This window comes from Gambusia affinis, linkage group LG12 (assembly GCF_019740435.1).
Source record: "Gambusia affinis linkage group LG12, SWU_Gaff_1.0, whole genome shotgun sequence".
NCBI lineage: Eukaryota > Metazoa > Chordata > Actinopteri > Cyprinodontiformes > Poeciliidae > Gambusia > Gambusia affinis.
The window spans coordinates 11,246,901-11,267,243 of record NC_057879.1 but is presented as its reverse complement, the minus strand read 5'-3'; the positions used below and the strand labels follow the sequence as shown (position 1 = coordinate 11,267,243).

At 39.7% G+C, this 20,343-nt stretch overlaps 1 protein-coding gene across 2 annotated transcripts; it reads left to right on the top strand.

Annotated features, from left to right (window-relative positions):
• The first annotated feature begins 2,448 nt into the window (after window positions 1-2,448).
• On the top strand, window positions 2,449-17,819 carry LOC122841594 (cyclic AMP-responsive element-binding protein 3-like protein 3-B). Of its 2 annotated transcripts, XM_044135022.1 has the most exons (10): window positions 2,452-2,639; window positions 2,897-2,977; window positions 4,325-4,592; window positions 8,534-8,664; window positions 9,704-9,814; window positions 10,024-10,130; window positions 14,479-14,547; window positions 16,425-16,509; window positions 16,866-16,959; window positions 17,055-17,819. In XM_044135022.1, exons 1-10 carry the CDS (start codon window positions 2,619-2,621, stop codon window positions 17,270-17,272), a joined length of 1,185 nt encoding a protein of 394 aa, XP_043990957.1. In that variant the 5' UTR covers window positions 2,452-2,618; the 3' UTR covers window positions 17,273-17,819. The 2 variants fall into 2 exon arrangements, 1 of the variants encoding a protein (XP_043990957.1); XR_006372406.1 differs by lacking the exon at window positions 17,055-17,819 and having other exon boundaries at window positions 2,449-2,639; window positions 16,425-16,757; window positions 16,866-16,953.
• The last annotated feature ends 2,524 nt before the right edge of the window (window positions 17,820-20,343 follow it).

Sequence of the window (20,343 nt, the reverse complement as noted above, 5' to 3'; positions counted from 1 at the left end):
AATGAATCTTTCACAGCTGGTCCAGAATAAATCTCTCAAGCGTTGAGCTTCAGAAGAATTAATTTGAAAACCCCTTACACCTTAATCTGACCTTCTTGAATATTAGAAAGTCCTTTGGTTGCATTACAACGCTGCAAAGTCCACATGAGAAAATGATATTTTTCTGTCCAACAAATCTTCAACAGATGACTTCATTCTTATTTTATTTTTATATATATCCCATGTTGTCCTTTGTGAGGTTTTCAGTGCAGAAAATTACTCTCAGAGTCTCAGCAGCAACTTGTGCTAAATCCAAGGTTTGTGCACATGTGAAACTGAAATAATGATTTGAAAGTTTCAAAATTGTTTTGTGCACTTTTTTTTTTTTTGTCCATTCATGTCTGGGCCCATTTTGAGAAGTGACGGTGTCCAGACAAAAAGAAAATCAGAAAAACAAGATGAGCACAAAGAAGATCTTGTCTTTGTCTTCTTTGTTGTATAGAAATAGTAAAAAAAAAAAAGTATGTGATGAGAAAAGAAAATTACTATTTTTTTAAGTACAGAACATGTTTGTCCAAAGGTGTAATCATGTGTTGTGTGTAATTCAACCTTTTTCTGAGAAGTACAGAAAGGACGATGGGAACAGCCCAAATCTCCTCCTGTTGATAATAATGAGATATGTCTTTGCAAGCCTGCATGTTTTTCTTGTGTTTCTCCCTGGGGAACAGGTTATGTAATGTCATTTGACTTATGCTGTGCATGCTTAGAGAAAGCACAACACAGATGTTACTTAATAATGGCAGTAAAGATAAGCGACATGGTGGCACTCAGCGTTCATGCCATACAAATACAAAATAGAGTAGATGGAAAATAAAAAAATAAAAAAGTGGATGTGGACACAAATAGTTTTTTTTTTTTTTTTTTTAAATGCACAGATTTAAATATGTTTTGGAATATTTCTTGAGTTTTACTGTCAACTTTAACTCCATGCAGAAAGACCCAAAGATGGGATTTGAACCCAGTACTTTCTTGCTGCAAAATTAAAAGTACTACCACTTTTGATTTGCAGGCTTAACTGTATTAACTGTGTTTAATTAAAATTGACTTTTTAGAGCTTTATATCATCTTGTAATGTTATCACCTCATCGAAAACATACCTGGAGTGTTGCTTTGATTCCTTCATTCACGTTTGAGAAATCCTTGAATCTCCCGTGGCAACCATTCAGCTGTGCCAAAGGTTTGGTGAGACTGAATGCCGCTTTCGAGGACAAAGCGATTCCTTGGAGCCACAGTTTCCAAGCTTCTGCAATACAAAACACCCCAACTCAGGTCCTTCAGACTAGCCAGAAGAAAATAGCAAACACCTGGTGGAACTAAGCACCTGCTAAGCCCATTATACGAGCTACTTCTCAGTGAAAGTATGTTAAAAACTTTGTTGAAAGGTTAGTTGAGGGGCAATGTTGTGATAACTTGCTGAAGTGAAGAGAGTGTCAGAAAGAGACAGAGGCCCAATTCCAAGGGGTTAATTTATGAAGTCGAATTTCTTTTAAAAACCTTAAAATAAAACCATATCTAAGATCATCCGTTAGTGACGTTTCATACACTGATTCAGTTTTTGGCAAGGTATTAGTCACTTTTGTCATCTTTTATCCTTAAATTAACCCTTATAAAGTTTCCACAGTTTGATTATTAAGTGTGTTTATTAATCATTTATAAGGGAAGGTCTCAGTTTAAATTGGCACAATAAAACTAGCACTATACATTTCATCAAGTGACAGCCTACTTCTCTTAAATGGAGCTGCAGTTTAGTGGTTCCAGTTTTGTTGGTTTTTGCTTTACTTTTCACCGTTTGATTAGTTTTTGAAAACAAAGTGTGTGCTTAAAAGGACATTTAAACTGCACTCAAGCTCCATTTTCAAACTACACCTGCTCAGTTATGAGTCTCGCACTGACACTATTCCCAAAACGTTGTTGTTGTCTTACAATTTGACAATCCTTATTGTAAGAAAAAGCATCGCTCCACAGTGACGGTAAATTAGTTTCAGACGCTGCATTCTGCCTCAAAAATTGAACGCACTGTTGTCCCCGTTGGGACTTTCAGGGACTCAGACATATATTAAAGTTTAAAAGTGCTACTGTTTGTTTCTGGTCCAAGGTGAGAACTGTTTTCTGTGTTTTTTTTCTTTTACAGGTTCCCAGTAATAACAGGAGATTTCAGTAATTATAGTTTAATTCTCCACCTCTCTCGTTGCCTTGGCAGTGATAAGACATTCCTGTGAATAAAAGCTGCAAAGGTAAGAAGTGAATATGAAAGCACAGAGCAAGTACGTTCTGTCATATCACATTGGCATCAAAGGTCACTCTAAATCACCTCTGACTAACTTTATCTAATTAATCCATCCGAGAGGCTTCCTTCTGGGCCAATCGGCCCTCCGTGCTGTCAGCTGAACACCGGATTGGATGCTGATAAGCTGTCCTGTTCTTCAGCTCAGCAATTCAACTTTGTCCCTTTAAACAGACTGTGGCAGTTCTACAACCCTGTCGCCATAGAGGAGCGCATCGATCTGATTGTCTGTTGCGCTTGCTCTCCTCCTGGATAGTTTCATTGAAATTTCATCAGCTACTTTGATGTCAGGATAATGACGCTGACAACAGACACGGTAGGATCCCACTTTGTGTAAGAAACACATTCAGGATGAATGTTTAGTGAAAGGAAATGGAATGAGGCGAAACCTATTGAGACAGATTTTATTTAATCAGACAAGTGAAGGAGGAGACCAAACAAGTGATGACCTAATTAAAAGGATTGTGTTTCTTTTTTTTTTTGGTTAGAGAAAATAAGAAAGCTATAAAACCAAGGTTTTTTTTCGTTTAGGAAACAGAGAATTCCCTTCGCTTTATTCACTTATGCTTTCAGGACCACGGAGGAATGGACATCTTTAACCTTCTCAGGAGCGCAGAGGAGTCAGACGGTGACCACCGCTGGACACCTCATGATGTGTGTTCCTGAAACATTCAACAGGGTTTGCTCCAAACATAGTCGCTCTGAGAATATAATCAAAATCTCATATTCATTTAATGCCAAAATGAAAGTCTGTACCCTGAATGTTAAGTGTATTGTTACCAGCAGCCAGGCATGACTGAGCATAACATTGTTTGTGTCCGTTCTCATTTAACCCTTTCCTAGTATTTTCTGCAGTTTTTAAATATTTCTAAAACATACATTTGCAATGATTTTTTTTTTAAATGCAAATTTTACTTCATTTTGTACAAGCAAAATTCTACATACAGTCTCAAATAGACATCTCTGCTAATAGTTGGATTAGGAACCAGGTTTTAGTAGTAGTTTTATTAGTTATCTGCTGTATGAAATAAAAAAAAAACTGAGTTCATTATAACCGGTTGGATTCCTGCCATCTATGACCTCAAGGTTGACAGTGACACAAGAGAACCAGCAGGCTTCAGGCATATTTGAGGCTTTGAGTTGTTCTTGACTTTCATAATCAACCTTGTTTTATTGGAGAGGGACAGTTTGGGTCAAATAATCGAACAGGACAATGATCCCTAACACAAATTATGAATAGTTTGGACCTGGACAAAGCAGGCTAACATTAAACATCTTTTATGCTTTGCCCTAAAGATGAGACCTAAACCTTTTGGAAAATGTGTGGATTATTCTCAAAACCCTAGATCATGTCAACAGACTTAAATCAAATGGGAATGTTTTAGCATTCTTTTCAGTGCAATGAACACCAAAATACGTTCAAAATACATTCTTTGTTTGCCACAAAAATGTATCATTTGGCAGTGACACGCTAACGAACATTTAACCAAACTGCAGAGGGAGTTCATGAACAAAAAGGTAGTCTTAGATTTGAAATTGATTTCATTCTACCAAGAGGGGAATTTTTGTAATCACAAATTGTGAATACCATTTTTAAATGGCATGTTGAAAAGCCTTTAGTTGTTTCATGTAAAAGCCTTTATTGGTATCACAGCAATTAAAATGCTTCTCATGACTGCTATGAAAGTTTGAAGCCTGGCTGCTCCACTCCAAAACATTAATAACATGTTGATGAAATTAAATCATTATTTTAAAGCTAAGTTTTGATTCCGTGTGGATTAGACGAAATCAATTGAAACCTCAAATTCCTGCACTTGATTCTGTTTTTAAGAAACGCAACTTACATTTAATGTATGGGGGAGAAGAGTGGCTGAAAAGCCCCGGGTTAAGTTCACTTTTATGCCCGTGACTACAATACCTGACCAGATCTTTATCTTCATGTCTTTGTTTGTGTACAAACAGTCAAGGTGTCATAAGTTGATGTGCACTTCTTCTCTTCAGACTCCAAGCCCTCAAAGCAGTGGTGCTGATGACTTCTTAGACACTCTGCTGCATGATTCCTCCTCTGTGCCAGCGTCGCCCCTCTGGTCACCCTGTACCGCCGACAGTGGTGTTAACGAGGAATCCCTGGCTAAGCTGACAGACAGTCCCCATCCAATCTCCTGCACAGGGTTCCCTGCCTTCGACATTCGGGTTTTCCCCCAGCCTCCAGATATGGAGAACTCGCCTGCGGCGAAAGAAAAGCTGCCCGACGTGTCCATTGATTTAGGTAAGGCCACAAAAGTGGAGACATTTGCGGAAACGGATCAAAACAGGATATCGCCTCTGCAAGGGAGAGCTAATTTATGTGTTAGGAAAACAAACTGAACAGCAGGGTTTTGTTACTAACGGGCAGCGAAATGAGAACATTGTGAGGTATTTTTATTGTGTTCGTGTCTGTTGTGGTGTAATGAGGACTATTAACTGCAGGCCTGAGAGCAGGCATTTCTTTCTTTTTTCCCCATTTCACTTGGATGATTTGGATGATTAAAAGCTTGTTCAAAAGTGGTTCTGGACGCAACACAACAGCCTTCTTTTGTAAAGAGCTCTTTTTTAAGATAATACGCTTGACGAAAGAAAAACTGTAAATAAATGAAATCTGAAACATCTGAATGACACAAAGCGCCACCCAGACATAAAGAAAATATTCATATTTTTGATCCTTTTCATATTTTGTGTCGCTATAACCAGATACTTCTGCGTATTTTGCTGAAATTGCGTGCTACAGACCAACATAAAGTAGTCTGTAAGGAAGAAAAGAAAATAACGTGGTACATCGTTTTCAAATTTTCTTACAAATAAAAATAGAAGTAGTATGACAGATTATTATTCATCTACAAAATGAGTCAACACTTTGTAAAACCTCATTTAAATTGCAGATTAAAGTTTAATTAGCTTCGGGAACATACATTCTTGCCCATTATTCTTTTCAAACTTGTTCAAACTCACTAACATTGAAACAGACATGTTGACGTTAGTTTTCAAGTCATGCCACAGATTGTCCTTTGGATTTCATTCTGGACATTGACTAGGCCATTCTAAATAGTATTCTTTCTTCTTAATCGTTCCATTGCCTTTGTTTCCTGCTTGAACTTTGGATTTGAGTCTCCACCTGTGGGTCAAATCCTTTGTATCCTCTACTGGTGTGTTTTTTAAGGATCACCCCATTTTTAGCTCCTCTCACCATCACAGCTACTCTGATCAGATGAACTAATTAGATAAAATAGTGTAGACTTGCATCAGAAAACGCACAGATGGAGTCTAATTAACACAGAGGGATCTGGAAACCATAAAGAAAACACTGAGGTTTGCTGGACATTATTAATCCACAGTTCTCTCACATTTCAATCACATTGGCATCTGGACTGCTTGATTCTTTCCATTTTCAGTCATTTAGCTGTGGCCTGGCTGCACAGTGGCGCAGTTGGTAGAGCTGTTGCCTTGCAGCAAGAAGGTCCTGGGTTCGATTCCCGGCCCGGGGTCTTTCTGCATGGAGTTTGCATGCGTGGGTTCTCTCCGGGTTCTCCGGCTTCCTCCCACAATCCAAAAACATGACTGTCAAGTTAATTGGTCTCTCTAAATTCTCCCTAGGTGTGAGTGTGTGTGTGAATGGTTGTGTGTCCTGTATGTCTCTGTGTTGCCCTGCGACAGACTGGCGACCTGTCCAGGGTGAACCCCGCCTCTTGCCCGGAACGTAGCTGGAGATAGGCACCAGCAACCATCCCGACCCCATTAGGTACAAAGGGTGAACAGAAAATGGATGGATGGATGGATGGCTGTGGCCTTGCTGGCTGTGTGTAAACGTACCAATGTGTGACAGTTGTGCATGTAAATTGCACAATCATACTTTGGTCTGAGACTGAGACCCAGATTGAGGCAAGCTTCAACTTTCGGACAGATGGCCTCCGTTTCAACTGTTTTGGTATACAGAGAAATCACTCTCATCCTTACTTCTTCATCTTCAAGTCAACAAATCTATATCATCCAAAAAAAAAAATAAATAAATAAAAACAGAAAGAAAGAAAATATCTTGATACAGGACCTGGGACAAAATATGTCTGTTTAAATATTGCCATTAATACCAAGATAAGACAAGCTTCCATATTATATGCAATAATAGGTTTTATGTGTTCACTGACTTTTACAATCAATTCCTGAGTAGAAAAATAATTCTTTCCCTCTGTTTCTTGGTATATCTATCTCTCTTTCTATTGACATAAGATGTTAGAGAGTAAGAAGCTAGGAGGTTCTACCAATCAAATGCATTTATTAGCTAATCAACAGCAAGGGGAACTTATCTATGCATTCATCAATCAAGAGAATGGCTGACATTAAAGCAGGCTGCAGGTCCTTTCCAGAGGTTATTGGCAAAATGGTTGCAAAAAAGTCTTTTCAGGAGAAAGCATCTCGCCTTTTCTGGAACAACGTCCTTTGGACTGACATTACTGAAATTGAAATGTTTCACAATAATGCCCACAGCACCATATGACCCCATGCGCAGCATACCAATGCTCAACCGCGTGGGGGGTGAAAGTCACCTTGCAGTCACTGAGTGAGTTTCTAGTGTTACAGTCTGTCCATCCTCTGCAAGAACAAAGAAGTTTGACCTCTCGCCCAAGACTGCAAGAAAATCACAACGTCGCTCGTTTCTTTCTTCACGTGTTGTCTCACAACTATCATGTTGTGAGACATAAAAGTTCGTCCATATAAATTGGTCTTCAGTCTGAAGGTTCCAACTTGAATCTATCATCCCAAATAAGCAGAAGACAATGGGCAGATGGATATTTTCCTGGTAATTTTAGAAGTGATAAAGCATATGGAAATGTTTTGTTATGCATCCGTTTTATAATGTTCTAATGCATTATGCTTGTAGGATTTTCTAGATTAAGAGAAAACACAACTTTTTTGTATGTAAGGTTAAAGGAAGTGGAAAACAAACAGCAGAAGTACATTTGGAACCATATCCACTTAGACTTGCAGATAAAATATTTTTTTAAATGCTTGGTTTTAAAAAATACATTTAGTCATTTTTTTACTTAAGCTCAGTTGAAGAAAAATATAAATTGATTAAAGTCAAACTATTCTGTTGGGGCCATTCAGATCATTTGTATGAAAGTGTACTGCATCTTTTACACTTTTACCATTTTCAAGATATTTGAAGTGCGATATGGTGGCTGAAATATAAGAACCGGAATTAAACAGAATAGTTGCAATTGACGTTTTTTGTTCAAAGCGGCAAACATTGTGTTAGCAGCGGGAGTATAAACCCCAGGAACAAATTGCAGCATCATCACTGATGAAGATAATCTACCAGCCCTGCTGTCTGAGTTTCTGCTCCTGTTGTGTGAAAACAGCTGCTTTTGAACTGTGACAAATTCAAACTGTGACAAACCATGTTAACTCAGTGCCTCATCTATCTGATACCTTCTTCTTCCTCACCTCATCAGCTCTTTTTATGCTCATCTGCCTGCGGCGCTCCTTATCTTCCCTGCCATACCCTTCCTCTCCCTTGCTTCAGTCCTGCTCCTGAATAGGATGCAACCAAAATATAATTACATCTCACAGTTTCCGATGGGAAAATTAGATCATAGAAGCACGACTCCTATCGTTCCATCTCTTGATTTTATTTGTATGTAGACTTATTTTCAAAACTGGCCTTGTAGATAAAGCAGCCTCAGTTTCATGTCCTGACTCTGTTGCTGCTGTAGCAACAAGAGAGATCTCCTCCTCCACATCCTCCTGGCTCACATTTGCAAAGCACAGCTTTTTTTTTTTCCACCCCCTTTTTTCAGAGGAACAGCTTTTACACGGTTTGAAAATCACTTGACCAGTCAACAGCGGCTGCAGGCTCGCCTTTCACACACGCTTGTCACTCTCGCCCCTTAAAATTTCCACCAGCCACAAAGCTTGAGGTAGATGTGGTGCTTTATTAATGAGCAGAGCAACCGAATAAATAAATAACTTTCTGGGGGTTTAAATACATGCCTGTAAACAGATCCATCCTCCTTCTTGACCTAAAATACACAAAATCTTCGTGCAGCACTCTCTGCTACTTCCTCTAATGTTTGAAGGGGACAGAGCGCGAGCTGCTTTTTCCTTAAACCCAACTCAGTTTTGACTTACATTCATCTGGTTTGTTGTTTTGTTTGCTTTTTCTGTGTCATTGTGCAGGCTGGGAGTCTGAGGGCTGCCATGAAGAGTTTGGCATTACATGCTGCCTTTCCAGCAGCCAAACCCCACTGCTGCCATCAAGCCACGCGCTCACAGTAAAGGACCTGCTTTTATCCAGTCTGGGACAGAACGTAAGAGAAGAGCGTATATCTGACGCACGTATAATTCCTTAAAGGGCATATTTTAGTGTTTTCTCCACTGTTTCGTTTTGAATTTTCATGAGCATGTACAGTTATCTTTATCTCCATGTCATAAACTGAAGAACAACTATTCCCTCAAGTATTTTAGGTGTTGACGGTGTCTTAGTGCTGATTTCATTTGCTGTCAATTTGGCCGGGAGTTTTGTGAATGAGATTTTAAAGCTCATTCAGTGTGTATTTGTACGACACAGGAGACGGAAGTCAGTAGAAACGCTGCCTGAGAGCAGTAGCTTGGAGACTTAGCAAACTGGCATCCTACTGAGAAATTTAAAGTGACTCTGTGATGACATACAATTTGAAGATTTATTTGGCTCAGACACTAAGAAAAGAATTGAGTTTGTGCTGCAGCTATTTATAGTCCTTCAACTTTGCGTGCTTCTTTCTTAAAACCAAAATGCCAATTCATTCATATTCCTAGGGATTGCTTTCGGTGGGAGATGAAAAATCTGTCCAAATTTACCAACATTTCCTGTATTGAGGACCTTTGGGAAAAGTAGTAGTGCTCACTCTATTGTCTTCTGTGTTGCCAATAATCCAGCCAACCACATATTCTCATGGGGAGGGTCTTTGTTGCTAAGAAAACTGTTACCTGTTAACGACAGGAAGTCCACCTCTCTTGTTACAGACAAAATATCTTCATCCATATATGGTAGTGCATCTTGTTTTAGTATAAAGGAAAATCTACTAATGTTTGAGTATTGTCAGAAATGTGCGTCTTAAAATTACATCCTTTTTTTGAAAATGAAGAAAATAAGGACTGCCACATTTTCAAGAGTGTTAGGAATAAAATATGGTGAACCTATTCCACTTTTTAATCAGTATTAATGAAAAACAATCAGAGTTATTATGTGCCTTGTTTTCAACCACAGACCTCCTGGTTGCAGCCCGCTCTCCAACAAGCAGGAAAATAATTTTCTGAACTAGTATTCCACTTTAATTTCCTTCTTCCACCTGGAATTGTGTTTGACAGGCACAGCGAATCTCTCAGCAGTCCTTGCAGGAGCTTGTGCTTAATGAGGATGAGAAGAAGCTTCTAGCTAAAGAGGGCATAGGTTTACCCTGCAAACTGCCCCTGTCCAAGGTAAATGAGCAGGATACAGATGTAGCACAGTTCCTGCACACACATACACACCCCGTCCCAATCCGATTCACATCTTTGAAAATCTAAATCTGGAGGCCCTGTTACACAACCTTTGCCAACTTCCTAACCCACTTTTGTCTCACTTACCTTTCTCCTCTTCATATTTTTTCGTGCCCTTGTTCTTACATCCGTTTCATCTTTGTGACAAGTTTGAAGAGAGGATTTTGAAGAAGATCCGGCGGAAAATCCGTAACAAACGCTCGGCTCAAGAAAGTCGGAAGAAGAAAAGGGAATATGTTGACAGTCTGGAAGGGAGGTAAGAAATCCACTTACTGCAGCATCGTCACCAAAGGTGACATTATTAGTGAGTAGCTTGACCTAGAAAATTGCAAGTTTCATCTGCAATGTGTTGTAAATCCTGAGACATCCTGTAACCTATCGACTTATTTTAATATATTTATCTACCTTTTAAAATATAAGAGATTTTAACACAATTACTATTAATAATATTAATAATGATCATTTATCTGTTGTGAGTCTTTTGGAATGGCAGCACAGAAACATTCATGATGATTGCTTTCGCTGATGGCTAAACAAAAAGAAGAGCCAAAAATATTAATGTCTTAAAATACCAGGTAAGATACAACAGGAGAGAGGTAAATTTTTTTTGTAACAAGAATAATTTTTATTGCTCACTATACAGTGCCAACACAATCACAAAAAAGACAAAACACAACAGCAAAACCACAACAGAAGCTATATTAAAACAGATGTTATCCTAGCAATTTCTGTTTTAGCAAAACGTCCACTGTGGCTTTTGAATTTTGTTGACCCTTATGGAACACCGTAGAATTAAGCCTGTTTAGGAAGTACGTCATTGAGAAGGTTTTTTTTTTTTTTTTTTATTTGCTTGGGCACAATTTAGGAAGCAGGGCCTGGTTTTTCATAGCACTTCATGCAATTAGCGCAGAATTTCAGATTATTTTTCTAACCACAGGACCTCGTCAACGTCATTGTGTTATCACTAGCAAGGCAGCATGGGAAAAATATATTAGAGCGACAAATCCATCCCTGTATTAATGTGTTGCTACAATTTGGTCACAGGTTTCCTCCATAGCTTGCATGAGTGTGTGCACACCAGTTGAGCTGTAGGCGTGTTCAATTGAAAGTCTTTGCTCGGACATCGGCAGGAAGAAACATTATTATCGATTTCAGTGTTGCTGGTAGTATGTATGTAGCGTTTCGCAAAAAGTGTGAAGAAGTTATTGTAGTTGTGCAAATCTGAGCACGTGTTTTACTCTTAGATGATTACATTTTGATAATTGTGGGAGTTTTAATTTTAGTGTGTTGGTAACTGCAAGAAATTGTAAATGGAAGTTTAAGAGTGTTTTTAAAAAGTCCATCAGTGTAGACTATTAAACATTTTCTAAACTATTTCTCATCTAAAGCCCTGCAGACCTCATTTGCCTCAGTTAAGGTCAAGATTTTATGATTTAATCAAAAGAATTAAACTGAGCAAAAATAGCATCCACAGGAGGATTGCAAGGCTGAATCACTGCTGATCAAAAAAGAACACAAAGGCCTGTCTCACATTTTCTCAAAATGACCATGAGGGGAATCTGTGGATCAATGAGACTAACATGGTGGGGGTGTTATGACTGGGGCTGCACTGCTGTCTTAGTACAATCTGTCGCAATAGATTAATTCTGTTCTCCTGGAGGATAATGTTTGACCACCTGATTGTGAACTCAAGCTCAAGCACGCCTGGGTTATCAGAGAAGTGTCCACACCTGTGGAAAACATAAAATAAAGGTTTTGAAATGAGTCGAAGAGTGGGTCAAAATTCCTCCACGCTAGTGTTGAAGATTCATTGGCAGCTGCTGAAAGTTTCAATTTACTTCATAAGGGCCAGAGTGTATTAAAACAACAGTACATTAAAACAACCATGTTTATGTGCCACATTTAGCCACAAGGACTAATTTTCATCTGTAGTCTCCTGGGAAATTGATGGTGAAAAATAAAGATAAACAACTGACACAAACAGACGAACACGATTTACAGAAAATGACAATAAATGGTCAATAATTATACAAATTAGCATTGTTTTAAAAATGATTGAAGTTGTTGCCAACAATGGAGTCTCAACCTGTTAGGTTTAGCAGCAATTGCTCTTTCACTCAGGGAGTAATGTTTGTAAAAAGCTATAATTCTTAGGATTGTCTTGTTGTTTGACAGTATCTTTCACAATCTGCAGTCCTTTTAGTTTAAATGTTTATAATTGGTCTTGGGTGTATTATTACCAACCCTCTCATAAATCAAAAGAGGATTTTACGATTTGGAGCCAAGAGTTTATACTGGACCATAAAACATAAAAAAAACAAAAAACAATCCATTTAAATCATACAGGTTAGGCAAGACGTGAGAGGATGTGCGAGAAATGTCTCGGGGCCATAAACAAGTGTATAGTTTTTTAATAATTTGTGACGTAGTTGTTATAATTCCTGGGAGCATCTGTGTCTCTATTATCCCAAAGACATATTCCCTCTATTAACGGTGACAGTGACATCGATTCATTGGAGGGGAAGTGTGCCCGGCCTTATCTTGAACTGTCATGTCACAGAACGATAAGAACTGTGGGACATTTTGATACCCACTACCTCATTCACTTTAGGCCATAATCACAGGAACCATTTAATGCCGCAGAAGGCCACCACTGATCAGCAGGCTAAACACAAAAAATCTACGACATGACCATTTGTGATTGTGAAGCAGAGTCAACACAGAGACGCACTTACAGGGGTTTCGCAAAAGTATTCGCACCATTGGAACTGTGTCTGTACTTTTCATATGACACAAGATTTTTTTACAAATCAAAATCCGAAAAACGCAGCATATATTTGTCATCTGAGTTAAACTAAAGGAAATATGTCAAGCTTTTGAGATCTCACAGGGCTCTGCTTAATCCATCCTCCAAGAAGAAATGAGTGACCGGCCGTGTGTGAGATTATTAATCAGAGAAGCAGCTACGATGCCCGGTGGCATTGCTCTGAAGCAGCTGCAGAAATCAGCACAGCTCAGGTAAAATCATCGGTCAGCAGGAGCGCTACTGTCATGACTTTGAAATTCATAGCAAGTCCTGCTCGCAGTTTGCTTCAGACCATGAAGGACACACAGCAGACGTGAGAGAAAGTTCTCAGACAGAATGACAACAACAAAAAGTAGAAGAAGAAAAGAAAACATTTTAGCCTAGAAGCAAAACACTCAATGTACAGTGGAAAACTAACACTGAACACACCGTCTGGTGGTTGCAGCATTATTCTGTGGGGCGGATCTTCTTCAGCAGAAACAGAGAAGCTGGTTAGAGTCAACAGGAAAGTCAATGCGGTAAAATCCTGGGCAACACTGACGGAAAACGAGTTGGAGGCTGAAAAGACTTGAGACTGAGGTTGAGGTTCGCCTTGCAGCAAAAACAACCCAAAAAGTGTGTGGCCATAGCATGACGAAATGTGAACGTGTCAAAGGTTTCATTTACGCCGCTTTTGCAAGGCAGCGTAAATGATTGAGAGTGTTCAAAGGGAATATTTTTGCACATCTTGCTGGTCCAGCATGTGGTCAGCTGCAGCCTGCAGCCTGTTGGTAAACCACCAAATCAATCAGAGACGCACAACAGTGTGATATCCAGCGGCAAACCAGACCATCAGAGCTAATCTGTGTTGCAGCTGGAGTGAGGCTTAAGCCAAACCTGAAGATGATGCAATATGACTTATCAGGAGGGTAGAAGCTTTGCCGGGATTAAGCTCAATTTAGGCATTCTCCTCCCTCTCTGTCTCCAGGCTGCAGAGAGCCTTTGAGAGCCTTACCATGCAAGCTGCCAGCCAGCAAATTCGTCAGCAAGCATGGAAAGCATGCCAGCCACCCACATTTTGGCACTTTTACTTTATCACCCCTTCCCTTGAATAAAGTAAGGTGGAAGAGCATGCAGCCAAGAGCAGCAATGTCTCCAGTTTGCTTTGTTTTATCACTAATTAGCCCTTAAGTTCAAGTTACCTGGCTGTTCTACTCATCTATTGTTGTATACAGATCTGCAAGCTAATTCATCCATGTCGGGGAAGGAGGTCAATTAAGGGAGTTTGTTGCTGAAACACAAATAATAATGGAAGTTGTATTCTTTTTATGAACCACCTGGCACTTTGCACAATTTAGTACTTTTTTTTTTTCTTTCTTTCAAAAAACTGTTTAAACTTTTTATTTGTGTTATTAATGCCTTCTGAGAATCTGAGCAGGCGCTTCAATCGTGTGCTGTTAACATCTCATTCAGGCCTGACTTCTGCCGGCTCCTATTAAGAAAGGTTTCACGAGATTGTCAGTGCTATTGAACGCTCGCTAGTAATTAAACCGGCCTCACACAGAGCACACCAACAGGGTGTCATTATCAAGCCGAGGGTCATAATAGGGGATGATTCGGGAAACAGAGGGAGATAGGAGGAGGGAGCGCGGTTTGATTCCATGGACAGGATGAAGTGGATGATAACAGTCGTTCGGCGGATATTGGCAGAAGGGGGAAGCAAATCCTAACAAAACACTCTTCTTTGCCCTACTTCTTGTTTTTCATCTTCTGCGGATTTGCTTTATCATTCTTGTGTTCCCCCTGTCTGTTGCTGCAGGATGACTGCGTGCAGCGCCCAAAACCTCCAGCTACAGAGGAAAATCCAGAAGCTGGAAGAGACTAACAAGTGAGTTATTATGCATGCAACTCATGACTGGATCATATATTGTAATGATTGTTTGGTTTGATTTTTAATATTTAAAAAAACTTATAAAACATAAAGTAATATGTTTGCTGAAATGTTTTGTTGTTGTTGTTGTTGGATCAAATTGGAAAAACTTCCAGTTCATTAAAATAGGGAAAAGTGAAAAACCCAGGAAGAAATACAATCAATAAGCCCTTGAAGAAAAAAAAAAAAAGTTTAAAAATAATATTCACACACTTACATGCCACTTTTTTTAAGGTACACCTAGCCAATTGCTCGTTAACGCAAAGTGCAAATCAGCCAATCAGCTGGCAGCCCCTCAGTGCATCTGGTGAAGACGAGTTGCTGAACTACAAACTCAGTGGCTTGATAAAGGAGACAGTAAATAGAAAATGTTAAATCAATTCTGAATCTAGAAAAGAATCAATAAAAAAACTGAAGGTCACAATGAGATAAAAACAATCATATTAGATACACTACATGAAAAATAGGGGGAAAAAATGAGAAAAAAAATTAAATGTGAAGGAAACTAATAATGCTGAAAACTGGAAAATTAAATATTTGTTACCACGTTAAATTAATGCTGTTGAAAATGAGAAATATTAATTTATGTTACAATCTGCAATCAAATAAGTTGGGGAAGTTTTTACTTTTTATTTGGTGGATGCAATATTTTGCACGAAATACTTTATTAAGCCATTTATTCATTCCTATGTTTATTGCCAGTTATATGTCAGAATCCATCCTCCGTAGAAGTTCACATCTGGTCACCACAAATGAGCAACAAGAGATTGGAAGGTCGCCTGGTCCACAACGTCTCAATGTCAGCAGCAACATTAATTAGGGAGAGTCACAATGTGGTCTAAATAAAAGTAAAAATAAAATGCATCCATTCTGTCTTTTATAAAAGATTTAAGGTCATGAAGTGGTATAATGGTGAGGGGGATATTTTCTTGCCATACTTGGGCACCTTAGACAGTTTCCATCTTCTGTTGGCTTCTTCCGGTTCAAGGTGACAATGAGTTTAGGAAAGTTTCTGACCTGAAGTCATGAAGCATTAAGATGGCTCTAAAAGCCAGTGGGAGTCCAGTCTGCTACTTGCAGGGTGTGCTTAATAATGAAGGGAGTGAGTGTGTACTTTATATTCTGCAGCCGAGCCACAGTTGTTTTGTTAGACGAGATCGATAGATGTGGAAAAATACACAGATTAAATCTTTGTAGACGTAAAAACAAAAACAACAAAACAAGCAGACATGTCTTGTTTTGTTTTTTAAAACTGCAATGCATGGTTAATTAAAGTCAATAAAAATATGCCCTCAGTTTGTGCATTTGGTTGCATATATTCACTTTATTTGCTGATTAATGGTCTGCTTTCTATGACTAAACTGGTAATTTTTCATATTGCTTATGCCCCCCTGGTGTGAATCGTGTCAGTTTCTGGTTGATCTATATTCATATAGCCCCAGGCTCTCCCTCCAGGGGCGCTGACAGTCTGAGTAGGAAATGTTTTCCATGCATTGTGTGCCACCGCTCTCTCTCTGCATGTAAAATGCCTTTGATACAATTATATCATTTAACACCAAACTCCGCAGCTTGACTTCAATTACCATCCGTGATCTGGGTGCATCGCTTCCCCTCTGACGCTGGCAGCGCTCAGCTGTGAACCAAAACAAGAAAGGTTGCTGGAAGAAGCCAAGCTCTTCCTCTGCCCAAAGTGTGCGGCTTCTGCTTCTTTGTGCTTCGGTTGCCAAAGATCACAGATGCTGAGAAACTCGATGCCCGTGTTTCATCTGTGGGCCCCTTATGTGAAACTTTCACTCGATCTCTTTCATCTTCTCCGCCTCTCTTTGTGTTCACAGTGCTCTGCTGGAGCAGCTCAGCCAGCTACAGGCTCTCTTGCCTAATAGCTCCTGCAAAACAACAAACAGAGGAACCTGCATCCTGGTGAGACGTAACACCAAAACGCCCCAATTTGCACCACTGTGGAGAATGTTCAGACACATTGCTTCCTTTGTTACTGATGCAGACATGTAGAAAATGCATTAAATCCTTTAAAAAAAAAAAAAGGCATCATTACAACATTCTAGGAGTTTCCCCTATATGTCCCTGCTGTGTTTCCCTCCAAGCTCTAGAAGGAGTCTGTTTAAATGTTTGAACGGCATCTGGGCTCATGTGTTTGTCCGGGGCTTTATGTAGGTCACGTCCCTTTTTAATTTTTTTTTTGTCTCTGCGCATTTGCTCACTTCCTCATCATTTGTTCTTTCTCTTCTTGGCTTTTCCTTGGCTGTGTTCATGTGCAGGTTTTGCTCCTCTGCTTCTCTTTGCTCATTTCCTCAAATATTCAGCCGGTCCCTTACAGCCGACGCAGCCACGCAGAACACACAAGGACGGCAGGTCTGTTGACTCACACCCCTCACTTTTGTCCAGCAAACCAACACACAGGCACAAAGCACACATTCGCTCACCTTCACCACGTCTCTACCTACCAGCGTCGTCGCGCTCCCTTCTGTCGACGGGCGAAGCGGGAGAAATCCGTCCTCAAACTTTTTCACTTTCCTCGGTCTCCTGGGGCTTTGAGGACCTGCGAAGCCTGAAGGAGAAGCTTTGGGCCTGGACCGTCGTCACCACGGTACACCTCCAGTCGCCGCGCCAGCAGGAACACAACAACGGAGATGATTATGGATCTTGGCAGAGCAGAAACATGTAGAAGCAGCAGTAGTGTTGGCTTGTGTGTCAGTAGAGTGAGCACTTTAATTGCTTTGTTCGGTGTCTGTATTTGACTGTTAGGATTGCAGTGGTGCACAAACAAGATGCTACTAGCCAGAACCTGTGCAGTTGTGGTCAGTAGGGAGCTACAGTTGCACTAATGTCTGATAAAACAAAACAAAACAAAATAAAAAAAGAAGAAGGAGGCTCCTCAAGGTTTTTGTTCAGGTACATGAGCAGGAGATTCACCCCTTTATTTTATTATGCACTTTAAATACATATTGTTAAATATGTCAGGAATGAACTTTAACTTCCTCTGTAACATTTCAGTGAAATGATAATAAAGCACAGGAGCTAAAGAGGCTTTCAAAATAAAATTTTGCTAAAATGCATTTTTGTTTTTCTTAATCGCTCTGTGTCAGGTGTTTGTAGTGCAGTCACACAGACATGAGGTACATGTCAGCACATTTGTGCGCTTGTTACTGTCCGACCATGTGCGACACTGTTAACGGTGCCCTGGGAACGTATCCACGCCGTCAGAATAAAACCACAAACCTCAAAGAGCTTAACTCACAAACCGACATGACATGGAATAAAAATGATACCCAGTTTCTACGACTCTTTATCGATCAAAACAGGCTAACTGAGGTCTCCCTGAGTCAACCTTTATCAGAATAAAAGTCATTACTAATTACTCTTGTTTTATGTTTGGGGTTGTTCTGTTTGATTGCTTTTGCAGCCTCTTGCAGCGTTTATACTAGCATTGCCCTGGTTTTAATGCCATCCAGGAAGAAAAGCTTTACCCACAGAGAAAGCTTTGCCCTAAACCCCACTGGAGCGTTGTGTTTAGGGTGATGTGCGGTGTTAGTTTTCCACCACAAATACCATTATGTTTGCAAGTCAATTTTGCCCCTGTTTGGCTGAAGCTTCTTCAGCAGGTTTGCTATTTCCTCTACATAACTTGTAGTAAGTATTCTCTTTGTTTACTTTCTACAGTGGATTTCTTTTCTCCACATTCACCACTTACCCTAATGGATAAATTTATGGGGAAAAAAAAAATCTCCCATCAACAGATTCTCCCACATTCAGACTCTAAATGTTTAGTTTTTTCTCCCAGGGCTTTCTTGTATTTAACTCAATTCGTCTTTTCATAAACTCTAATCAGGTTCTTTGTGCCTGGTTCAGAAAAGCATCCCCATGTCATGACGATGGCGTTTCTTTGGGTATGCAGGCACACAGTATGTTTTAATTTGGGTCTTATCTCACCAGAGAATCTTTTTTCACGTGTTTTCTGCACACTTGTTAAAATGGAACTGCTAATGACTTCTTTCTTGTCTCTGCCTGCAGCTCCTCCAGAGTTATCTGCTTCACTAATTATTTCACTCTTTTCCTGCCTTCCAGTGAAGGTTGCTCTTCAAGTATTGATAGCTTTGCAGGCCAGTGCTCGGGATGTGGCTCCACAAACTAACCCTGCTTTAGATTTCTCCAAAAGTTTCTCTCTGACCTGCTTGATGGGTTCCTTGCTCTTAAATACGAACACTGCACATCCCCCTAAATGGTTCACTGACGTACCTCAGGGGCCTTCACAAAAAGTACTGACACACACTCAGTTGGACTCCTAACGAGAGTACAGAAATATTAACATGTAACACCCTCTCTAAACTCGCGCCAATGGCTCTCCATCACTGTAAGACCTGAGCCTTTCTGACTCATCAGTGCAGCCATGGAAATGCTCCTCTCTATCTACAACCTGAACACGTTCGCTGCCTTCCACATGGACTCCTTCACAGCAGAACGAAACTACACACAATGCTTTACTTTAAGTTGTAAATGTATTTATTTATAGTTTTATGCCAGTGTTTCTAAGGATTTGTAGCACTTCAGATTTTATCTAAAAATATAGATAGCATAATAAGAAAAATACATTATACATTATTATAATTATTTAGTAGTTCGGAAAAGTCTGTTGCTCACACTGGATTTTAAGTGGTATCAGAGTTAGGGGGAAAAAATACATGACATAATTTTCCTTCCACTTGATAATTATGCTACTATTACTCTGGGTCAAATTACATAATCCCCCCCCTAAAAAAAACAAAACCCATACATGTTAGCTTGAGGATGATCTTCACATCTTACGCCAACATTCAGGCAGAATAAGACAGGAAAGAAAACATTTGCTTTGCAGTTCCCGTGTCTTACAACAAGTGATGGACACTGTGAAGATGCATCTGCAGACTGCTTGTGGTTCAGCAGTCACGTCCAGGGGACTTGCAGCATGTTCAAGCACCAAAACACTTCTAGCATCAGCCTTCAGCGAAACCTCAGTCCTCCCAGTTATTATCTCGAGTGGGCTCTCCGTGTCCATGTGCATGAACAGATTTAGGAGATTTTTTATTTATTTTTATTTTTTCAGCATCTCCTCATAACTGCGGGTACCGTAGTTAAACATCAGCTCCATCATAATCCGTCTTGAATACTATTAGAGTTAATATTCTCCAAGAACACTGGACAAAATGTTTAGAAAAAGGCTGCGCCAAGTGTGTTGTGTGATGTCTAAAGTCACACATTTAGCACACATTTGTGCACAGCTAATTATGATATTTTTGTTAAATTCTAATGACGTGTTTAAGTATAAGAAACAAAAAATAAGATCTTGCAAATGTATGGGGGTTTTTTTGTCCATAATCAGGCTCAGTATGTCTAAAACGTTTCTGTAACAGTCCAGAACGAGAGCAGTAGCTCAAGGCGAGAGCTGATAGGATGCATTTAACAATTTAAGAAAAGAGGGATTTCAGCAAATCTAAACCAAAACTGCATGTGCGCTGCACAGCCTGGAGTCTGAAATGAATTATTGATCACATAACTTTAAACAATGTGTTGCTGTGTATTAATGTTCAGAATCTGAGGGTAGAAATTCAAACAGAATCCGATTGTATCAGTTCTGAGCTGCTGCCAGGAGGGAGGGGGGAGGAGAGAAAGAGAGAGAGAGAGAAAGAGAGAGAGAGAGAAAGAGAGAGAGAGAGAGACAAAAAGGGGGCCAAAGGTGGGAAAATATCATTCCGGGTATAA

Coding starts and splice junctions, on each gene's coding strand:
- LOC122841594 (XM_044135022.1), top strand. CDS start 2,619: ATGACGCTGACAACAGACACG. Junction 4,593..8,533: donor CGACGTGTCCATTGATTTAG/GTAAGGCCACAA, acceptor GTCATTGTGCAG/GCTGGGAGTCTGAGGGCTGC. Junction 9,815..10,023: donor GCAAACTGCCCCTGTCCAAG/GTAAATGAGCAG, acceptor CTTTGTGACAAG/TTTGAAGAGAGGATTTTGAA.